Here is an 11,016-nt window from a genome sequence, read left to right on the forward strand (position 1 = left end):
TAAACTACTAAATTGGTTGCTCTTTTATCAATACGTTCCTTATCGTGTTGTACATTTTATGTTTACCTGACAGGTAGTCTTTTACTTCTTTACCAGTACTTGTTCTTCGTGCCCATAATTGTTGTATATTCCGCTCTGGTTGTCTGTGGGATTAAAGCCACAACTCCATTCTTGTACTACATGATTGCCTGCTCTGTTTATGGGTTACCATTTTTATTTTACTTTTGTTGTGTTGCTTTTCAGGTTATGTTTACCTAACTGTTTAAGGCTGAAAGTAATCTTCCACTTTTTACAAGTTCCTGTTAAGGCCAATACTTTTTGTATATATTTCCTATGTCGTCTGACGGTTTGAGGCCGCAGATCCATTGCTTCACTACATGATTGCATAATCCTTTGACGGTACATTTTCTTATCTTTCCTTTGTTGTTTGTGTTGCTTTAAAATTTATGTTTCCTTGACAGTTTACGCGTGCAGGTAGTCTGTCACCTTTTAACAACTCATGTTATTAAGGCCAATAGCTGTTGTATATTCATGTTTTTCCTATGTCGTCTGGCGGTTTAAGGCCGCATCTCCACTGTTTAACTTTATGATTACTTCCTTTTTGAATGGTATATTTTTTTATTTTACTTTGTTGTTTTGTTGTACAATTTATGTTTACCTAACAGTTCATGGCTGCAGGCAGTCTTTCACCTTTTTACTAGTGCCTGTTCTTGTTGCAATATATTTTTTTTATATCTATTTTGTTTTCAATTGTTTTACTGATAGTCTGCTTTTGTCACTTTTGTTGACAATTTACATTGTGCAGTTGATATAAACACTGAATGATTTACCCGGCTGCACTTCCAAATACGCAAAAGCGAATACAACCAAGAAAAGCGTCTTGTGTACATATATTCTCGGTTGTTTTCGCCTTTGCATATTTGGAAGTGAATTACTATTTGTATTCAGATTGCATTTTAACAATTGTGCTACGTAAAAATTAGTCACTAACAGCGAGAGCCTTGTAGCCTAAATCATGGTGCTGTCCAATCACTTGTTCTTCACACAGTCAAATATTGAGTGCTCTCAAATCACTCGTTTTTACCCATATAATTCAATTCCCACAGACATACTCCTTATTGTATTCAGTAGGACACAAAAAGGATACCCAAACACTATTTCATTATAAAAAAAAAACTGTGCAACTTCTCAAGAATTTAATTTATTACATAAAATAAGGAATGCGATTTTGTAAAAAACAACAACAACAACACAGATTTAAATCGCTCTAGGAAATCGGGTCTAAATGCATAAAATGTTGTCATAGATTAGCCTGTACAGTTCGCAAAGATCATTTATGGACGAAACTTGTTCGCTTTCATGGTATTTTTCGTTAAAAGGAAGTGTTTTCTGAGCGAAAATCCAATTAAAGCAAAACGTTTCGTCCTAAATAAGCCTGTGCCGTTCGCACAGGCTAATCTTGGACGACACTTTTCGCACATGCATAAAGCCCCGTTTCTCAGAGCGATGCTCGATACATTAATGACAAGTGTTTAGTACTGGAACATCTCCACGTAGTCGACCTCCATTGCGACATTGTCCCCTTGCCAAGACGGGAGCCAATCGTTCTTATGGTTCCAGAAATCAGCAGGCTCTGTCGGAGAGTTATTGTTCCATGGTTTCCGGCTGTTGTACGTCCAGTCATCCGGGAAGAAACCATTGGTTCCTCCGATGGCAACGTTCAAAATCAGGTAGAACTGAAATACGAATCAAACGAAAAAGTTTGAAGTAGATCTAAGTAATGTTTTGTTAACATTATATATTCGCTTGGAAAAAAATGACAGAAAAACATGCATTCCGCTCTCAATTTCAATTTTAATTGTATTGACTTCTTATTTATATATATTAACGACTATGGATTATTGTTGCGTATTATGGTGTTCAGCAACACAGTCACATTTACGTAAAATACATTCGATACAAAAACGAGCTGCTAAAATAATACTGAATAAACCATATTCAACTCCTTCAGCTCCCTTATTCAAAGAACTTGGTTGGTTGACATTCAATAACAGATGTACTTTCCTAACTGGATCTATTGTTCATAAGTTTGTAATAGGCACAATGCCCTCTTATTTCAATAATGTTATACATATCTCAAATAGCAATGTGTACGCTCTTAGATCCATCACACACACTGATATATCATCTATTCCGTTTAAAACAAATTATGGAAAACGAGCGTTTTCGTTTCGGTCACGAACCATATGGAATTCAATTCCAATAAGCATCCGACAAGTGTCTTCGAATACTACATTCAAAATAAAATTTAAAGAATACCTCCAAACAAATCATTGATATATATGTATGCTCATTTGTTAATTTGTCTATATTAATACTTTGTTGTGATGTGTCTGATGTGATTTATTTGAAAGATTAATTTTTGATAGATTGTTTTTTGTATCACATTTTGCATATTTTGTATTATCATAATCATCATCGTCATCATTATCATCGTCGTCGTTGTCTTCGTCGTCGTCGACGTCGTCGGAATTGATAAGGAAGTTATTATAACATTTAACTGTATAGTTCATTTTCTTTTTTCCCTTGTATGTTCGTATGCATGTTTCAAAATATATACTTGTGTTTTGTTACTGAAGACCACATTGTAAAAAAGAAATTATTTCTTAATGTGAATTCTTCACAAAATAAAGTTATTATTATTATTATTATTATTATTATTATTATTATTATTATTATTATTATTCAGGAAGGCCGTTAGTAAGAGTGTAAAAATGTAGTGCCACTGTGGTCCACGTCTGTACATACCGCCTGGTCGAATGGGGCGGCCTTTGTTCCACCAGACCACGGGTTGTTGCCGCCAAATCCGCCCTTCTGCCAGAATCCGCCGTTTTCGATATTGACACGCAACACCTCGATGTTGTCGACTAAGATTCTGGAAAAGTTTTTTCAAACATTAAAATTGAAAGTAAGGTATTGGAAAAAAACAAAATAATAAAATGGACAATTACGTACTGTATTGAGCAATATCTCTTTTGTTTAAATGAGGAAGCACACAATAGTCGACTAGGCCAATCGCTATCACTATTTGGATGAATGTCGCTTCATATATCTCTCAACTTATCTGTATTAAACAAATGCCGCGTATTATTTATATGGTGAGTAATACAATTCAGAATGTTGAACTGTACAATTTGAAAGTGGATATTGCTGTGGAATTTTAAAGGTTCATCATTTTAAATACATATTTAGATTATGACGATATCAACAACGATAAAAAGTGAACAACAAAATAATTGGTGAAAAAGAAAATAACATCACATTTACATAATTTAAATAACTTTAACACAAAGCGTTACATGCAAAATAAGAACAACGTTAACAAGTAAGAACCCCGTCTGATTATGCCATGACAATTTGCGACAATAAACTTACATTTCAATAAAATTATGATAAATTCTTACACGAGACGTGTCTAAAGACAAAGAAGGAAATAAAATGTGGGTTACTATGCACAAATCTATAATATATGAGCGTTAAAGTGAAAAAATCATTAATAATTCCGGAAATTGCCATCTAAAATAAACGGACTTAAACGCATCTTTTAAAATCGTTTCCAACTAAAGGTTGGTGTATACTAAATGGAACAAAGCGTTTCGAAGTCGTGATTCATTTCATACTCATATGTTATCGTTGCTGTGAATTATTCGGAAAAAAAGCCCGACAAAAATCCTTTTTTAAACAAACACTGGCAGAAAATTCAGATTAATTATACTTTACACAATTTTATTTTCTTTCATCCAAAGTCCAGTGAGTTATGTCTTAAAGGGGCCGTTTAACAGATTTTGACATGTATTGAAGCATGTCATGAAATGCTTTATATTGATAAATTTAAACATTTGACCTAAAAATCTCCATTAAAAAATACAATTTAAAAAAGGAAAAAAAGTAATCCGGAACAAGGCTCCAACCACTGACCCGTGGAGTCCTGGAGAAAAACGTACCCCGCCTAAACCACTCGACTATCCATGCTCATGTTTACAGCGGATGTATTTTTTCCTATATAAGCTATCCTCGTAGTTTCCCAAAATAAAACGCCAACAACAGAACTTTCCAAATTATTCAATCGTTTCGCGTCGCACAACGATTTATAATTTTCAGGTTTCAAATCGTCTGAAGATGCATATAATGGATATTTAAGACCATGGTAAAATGGTAAAAATATCATAATTAAAACGAAAATTTGCGAATCTTCAACAACTTCTTCTAATTTTGTCAATTTACCAAAACGTTAAACGGCCCCTTAAATACGACTCATCAAAGATGGTTTTGACATTTTAAATAAAAAAAACCCCAATGTTTTATGGTATTCTTATAATGTTTATGAATTGAGTCGCCTTCTAGGCGAAGTAATCCCAGAACAGGCTCAGATTAGCGAGATTATTATGTGCCTTGTTCTGATAAAACTGGGCATAATACATGTGCGTAAAGTGTCGTCCCAGATTAGCCTGTGCAGTCCGCACAGGCTAATCAGGGACGACACTTTCCGCCTAAACTTGATTTTTGGTAAGGAGGGACTTCATTGAAACTAAAAATACCATTAAAGCGGAAAGTGTCGTCCCTGATTAGCCTTGCGGACTGCACAGGCTAATCTGAGACGACTCTTTACGCACATGAATTAAGCCCAGTTTTCTCAGAACGAGATTTATATACATTTCGGAACAACTCACATGATGTGGTCAACTGTCCAGTCCAATGAGTACACATGGAAAGAATTGGAGTAGGAGTTGTCGTCCCTGAAACAATTGAAGAAGCAAAGTGTCATTACATGCAACATAGTGAAATGCTATGATCGGCTTTTTATGTAAGCAGTTAATCCGTGTTTTTTTTTTGCTATGATGTAATCACATATTTAAAAGATTGCTCACTTGCTTAATTCGTGTGACAATTATATTACTGTGATCTTTGAAGCCTTTGCTTAATATTGATATAATCATTACCTGATTTTTTAGACAAAAACATTAACAACAGCAAAACTCAAAACACAAAAAGCAACACAATAACTGCAACACATAGAGGCGTAAACGTGCCAGTGTCGTTCTGAATAATAAATAAAGTACTTTTACTTCAATTTCCGTCAACTGTAAAGTAATAGTAGAAATTCAAATGAAAAATGATATAATGCAAAAATCTGGATACCTTTCTCCATGCGTGAGGTAAAATTTATTTTGCCCAGCGTCGGGTCCCCAGTGTAAAGTTGAACCGATTTCGTTTCGTCCATGGTCATTTCCGTCAGGTGCGCGCGCAACACTGTTGCCTGCACGTTGAATCATAAATGGTAAAGTAAAGCTATGGTAAAATTTAGCAAATTTTATTATTTATATACTAAAAAACATTGTTTCATTTATCCAGATTTTTGGACAGCTTATGAGGTAAGATGATACACCTCATTATTTAAATATACTGAAAAAACAACAACAAAAACACAAGACATGCAAAGTTTTTACTTTTGTACGAACATGGATTGTGCTTTGCTATTATTTTCGTATAGATGGTTCTTTAACTTATGAGGACACATTTGATAATATTTTTTTTATTTATGCAGACCTCGGCTTTCCATCAGGTCGATTTCACCGGAAGCCGGCCATCCGCCATAGCGAGAGTCACGTGGCAGCATCCAGATAGCTGAAATGTAATAACATATTATTATATTATAGTTTTGGGGGGGTCCAGGGTAGCGAAGCCCCCCGGAAGCTCCACGATTTTAGTGATTTTGAAGGCTTTGACAAGTTTAAATAGGTGATTTAGATCTAGTTAAGTGTGAAACATCAAACGAATTGACTTAACTTTGGCGATTTTAGGGGGGGGGCGTACGCCGCGTCCGCCCCTCCCCCCCTGTAGCCGCCTATGGATGAGATAATTATTTGTACGCACATTTGAACAAAATAGATCCCAATTAATAATTCATGAATTTAATTTATTGCCAATCCATTGGTAGCATTTAAGTTATACACACGTTAATACATGTTTTATAGTGGATTGTTTAAAAATTCAATTGTTGAAACAGAAAACATCTGTTCTATTCGCTAGCGTCTATATAGCAATGTCGGGTCTTACCTGGCCAAATCCAGTCGCCCTGAGGAACTCGTGCGCGCACGTTGACGCGACCAAACCGAATTGTCTTTTTGCTCGTGATTTTACCGGACATGACCGGTGGAAGGAGACCGTCCCTACCGTGACGTACGCACCCATATCTGTCGGCATTCGTACATCGACCCCACAGTTCTAAAAAGGAAACAGAAATAGGAAGGTGGTTATTTTAAAAATTTACAGATTCTGTTTTTGATGCTCGATTACAGGATTTGAACTGAGAACTAATACGTATCTGTAGGATACAAACAATGTCGAAACCTTTCACTCAAATAAGATATGCTTCCTGATAATGTAAAGAAAACTGATGGATACCGTGGGTTTAAACAATGTCAGACACATGCGCTTCAAGTCAAACGAGAAAAACGTTCGCTTTATCCAAACTCAAATAGTTTAGTGTTGTTTTGAGTAATTCACACACATAATTTATAAGTTTAGATATGCTCATAATTATAATGAATGAAAAAGTTGGAATTGTGTACATTTCAATAGCAAAAATATTATATTTCAAAAAACATTCGCTCACGTGCAACGTCCATGGTTCCAGTATGAAGGTAACCCTCGTTGAACTTTTCGGAAGTGAGCGTCTGGGAAAAAACAACAGTCCGATGAACACGCGGTAGATATATGTAAATTAATGACATAAAAACACAATCCAATTTAAATGAATGAAATATTTGGTATAAAACAACTAATGCAATTTTGAGTACGTTGATTATGACGTTTTACACATATTCATTGATCTTACAAATCTTCTGGGAAAATAATGCTATGAAATAAAGTAGCCGAATATCCGGTAAAAGAAACATTCGAAGTTACCGGTTTTAAAAACAAGTGCCCGTTTCTGGTGAAGACGTTCAGTGGGTCGTTAGTGTACACCTGAATCTCCCAGTTCTAAAAGTGGATACTGATTTGCATAAACACACGTATAATAATTTACAAACAATGCCGTTAAACATGTAGGCGGACATGTTCATCTACATGTACGTTCATTTGATTTTGTTTCTAGTCTTAACGTCAAAATGTCATCATTTTATCAAATTATGACGTCACACTTAGATATAAAGTATTGTCAAATATTAATTGAATACACACGTAGTAATAAAACCTATCAAATAAAGAATAACATTGTTTTCCACTATCGCTTACATATCCAATAAACCTATGGTTTCATTAGTTACATATCCACCATTGATGGTGATCTTCTAGTATCACATACATATCCAACATAGCGTAACATATAATCTCTAACATTTCCGACACGCCTAAGCACTCATAACATTAATTAGATATCTGAGATGCATATAGACATAGCATCACTTATATATCCGACATACATGGAAACTTATTATTACTTACATATATCCGACACACATGGATACATAGCCTCACTTATATAACCGACACACATTGAGACATAACATCACTTACATATCCGACATACATGGAGACATAACATCATTTACATATCCGATAACATGGAGACATAGAATCACTTTAATACATATCCGACAGACACGGAGACATAGCATCACTTACATATATCCGACATACATGGAGACATAGAATCCCTTACATATTCGGCATACATGGATGAATAGCTTCACGTACGTACAAGACATATATATAGATATATTATCCCACACTTATTCGACACTGATGGGGATCTTCAGGTACAACTTACATATCCGACATACCTCGGGACATATCATCACTAAAATATCCGCAAAATATAGGGATATAGAATCACTTACATAACCGCCATACATGGATATTTCATAGTCCCAATTGGAAGTGTCCACGGCACCATCGAAGTCGTCCCGGAACACGAGGGTGCCTGACTGGCGTCGAGGGTGATCCAGAGGGAGCACAGATATGCCCGTCTGCTCTGAAAATTGTATTATGTTTTATTGTAAATAGTTTACATCATGAAATATTTTAGTAAACATATATATTTGATATGTTTATGTGTTTAAAAAGACTAGTTCAGCGAATTTGTACATTGATTAATAATTTGGATATAACGGCGACTTGAAGAAATATGTAAGAAATATATAATTTGTAATTTTAATTATATCTCCATGTATGTTCGATATGTAAATGATGCTAGCCCTCCATGTATGTCGGATATGTAAGTGATGATATGTCTCCATGTATGTCCGATATGTTCTTACATACTTGTATCAGAGCTATTGTTAAAGGGACGGCATTTACTGATTGTAAATTTTCCAAATAGTTGTTAAATTAAAAATTGGAAAAAGATCGACGAAAAAACGGAGAGAAATGATACAGAATAATGCTAGAGAAGGATGATTAATAAAACGTGAGGTTGAATACCAAAACGCCCCTTTAAACTAGTTTAATGCTGCGGTTAAAGAATGATATTAAAAGAGATGGTGTGTTGTTGTCGCTGTTATAACTATTAATCAATGTACGAATTCGCTGAACTAGTCTTTTCAAACACAGCACACCGCATCTTATTGTTCCAGTCTATTTGTTATCTTATCGGTCTATGATGTATTAGTACAGCATTAATGGCTTCGCGACAAAATATCTTAAAAATACTTAAAAATATAACAACCTGCTTTCATCGAACCACTTTTCATAATCTTCTTTCCATTATGTGTGCCGACCAATGTGTACTTGATTTTGCGGCCGGATGTGACATCACCGTCGTTCTTGTGGTGCTTCCACGTACCATCCACTGCAATAAATCGTAACTTCATATAAACGTTTAAATGAGGAACACCAGTTGTGTGCTAAACATATTAATAGTAATAATAGCACAGTTGTTACATGTCATATAACTTAATACTATAATAACAATTAGTATTCAAAATGGTCGAAAAATACATAAAACTTGTGAAGGACCAATAGCATCATGATTCGCGATAATGATATTAGAGTAGAGGCAAATCCATGGAACATTCAAACCATAAATTCCAGTTAACATACCGGTGCATTGCTTGTACACACATATTTGAATGGGTTTAAAAGCATTAATAAATATACTAGTAATATGGACTCTTTCTTTATTATCAATTATTTATTAACATGACATGCATGTTCCAAACGAGTTGCTTGACTAATGTTACAGAGCTATTTAAATATTAATTGTTAGGAATTAAGTTAGATTATAAAATATAACGTTTTTATATCATCATGCACGAAATATTGAATTTAAAATAATTACCAACGCTAGACAACAACTAAATACCTCGTTTGAATATGCATACGATGATATTAAGAACTATTAATTTCTAGGAAGATGCTCTAAAGCGTTATCAACACGTCACTTCTACAATGTATATAAAAAATTAAATGTTTATCATTATTGGCACGCTCTGGGAAATACAAGTTTGGAATACCGGTAACACTAGTTGGAAGAGGCACATGTAACGTAATGCATGTGCGTAAAGTGTCGTTTCATATTAGCCTGTGCAGGCAGCACAGGCTAATCGGTGACGACACTTTCCGCCTAAATGAGATACTTGCTTAGAAGAGACTTTCTTAAAACAAAAAAAAATCATAAAAGTGGAAAGTGTCGTCACTGATTTGCCTGTGCGGACTATACATGCTTATCTGGGACGGCACTTTACGCAAATGCAGTAAACCCCTTTTCACATAGCACGGCCCTATATTATACAAAACTAGGACAACATGTGTTCTGTTATCCTTAACCGAAATCTGTCAGTATAGGAGCAGGAGCAATATATGGATACGCTATCAGTTTACGCGTGCTTGTCAACATGAGCTGACCGCATGGACCAGAGATACGTGGTTTCGTGGACTTAAATTGTTAACAATGAATACATTTTAGGCAAATAAGACTAATTGTGAAAGAGAAAACGTCGCTAATTGTAAATTAATTAGGTGAATGAATGTCTTTTTTCATGATGAATACGCTTGTAATTATTTTTTGAACGTGTGAAAAGATATGTTTGTAAATGCAAGCATATTCATGCTTCACACAAATATAACAAGTATACACTTCTTGAAAAGATTGCATATGCACATACACTAATTTTCACTTTGTGAAAGGTGGTCAGTTAAATCCATACGATATGACCCATTAATTCCGTATCTTAGGAATGTGCGGACCACTCGGGAAGCATCCTTTAATTGGCTTATTAACAGCCCTTTCCTATCCAAGTCGTGACAGAAGCATAAATGTGGGTTTGTGACAAGGAAAAGCGTGTAAAAAAATACGTTTAGGGTCTGTGAAAAGAAGGCTTAATGCATTTGCGTAAAGTGTCGTCCCAGATTAGCCTTTGCAGTCTGCACAGGTTAATCAGGGATGACGCTTTCCGCTTTTACGGTAATATTCTTGTAAAGGAAGCCTCTTCTACGCATATGCATAAAGCCCCGTTTCGCCGGAGCGAAGCTCTATTTCGCTATAGATAGTTGAAGACCCAAAACACATACCCGACTGATGCAGTTTCTCCGAAAATGCCTTCCCGTCGATGACGTACTTGATTCGCTTCCACTGCAAACCTGGAACATCTGTAGTAAAGACAAAGCAAATGCCATGCTACAATATTGAAACCTTAAATACGACGCAAATAATGTAAGAAGAAAAAACAACAACACCAACACACTTAAGGAAAATGTGTTGTTACACTAAACTTAAGCCTTTTCAACAAATAAATAATTTGAATGGTAACCCGCCGAAAAGAAAAAAATTGACATTGATGCCAAGATAGCATTATGAAAGTAGTCTGCATTGGAAATTCAACTTAAACGTGAATTAGCAAAATCTTAAACGGAATGCAACTTTACGTTAAAGTCTGTATTAATAGTTGTTTTTTCATTACCATGAACATCGTTCTTTCTATCAACAATTACACACACCACAGCAAATTTCAA

The 11,016-nt window shown here is 35.1% G+C and overlaps 1 protein-coding gene across 1 annotated transcript in view; it reads right to left on the reverse strand.

Moving 5' to 3' along the window:
• Positions 1 to 1,182: 1,182 nt before the first annotated feature.
• Positions 1,183 to 11,016, reverse strand: part of LOC127845302 (beta-1,3-glucan-binding protein-like) — a 10,137-nt gene continuing 303 nt past the window's right edge. Inside the window, exons 2-12 of the mRNA XM_052376131.1 lie at positions 10,576 to 10,653; positions 8,732 to 8,854; positions 7,905 to 8,038; positions 6,970 to 7,044; positions 6,677 to 6,737; positions 6,118 to 6,285; positions 5,608 to 5,685; positions 5,200 to 5,317; positions 4,731 to 4,796; positions 2,809 to 2,935; positions 1,183 to 1,736 (exon numbers count right to left, since the gene is read on the reverse strand). Of these exons, the coding sequence (XP_052232091.1) occupies positions 1,533 to 1,736; positions 2,809 to 2,935; positions 4,731 to 4,796; positions 5,200 to 5,317; positions 5,608 to 5,685; positions 6,118 to 6,285; positions 6,677 to 6,737; positions 6,970 to 7,044; positions 7,905 to 8,038; positions 8,732 to 8,854; positions 10,576 to 10,653 (1,232 nt within the window). The 3' untranslated portion in view covers positions 1,183 to 1,532. The remainder of the gene's footprint in view (positions 1,737 to 2,808; positions 2,936 to 4,730; positions 4,797 to 5,199; positions 5,318 to 5,607; positions 5,686 to 6,117; positions 6,286 to 6,676; positions 6,738 to 6,969; positions 7,045 to 7,904; positions 8,039 to 8,731; positions 8,855 to 10,575; positions 10,654 to 11,016) is intronic.

This window comes from Dreissena polymorpha, chromosome 9 (assembly GCF_020536995.1).
Source record: "Dreissena polymorpha isolate Duluth1 chromosome 9, UMN_Dpol_1.0, whole genome shotgun sequence".
Lineage (NCBI taxonomy): Eukaryota > Metazoa > Mollusca > Bivalvia > Myida > Dreissenidae > Dreissena > Dreissena polymorpha.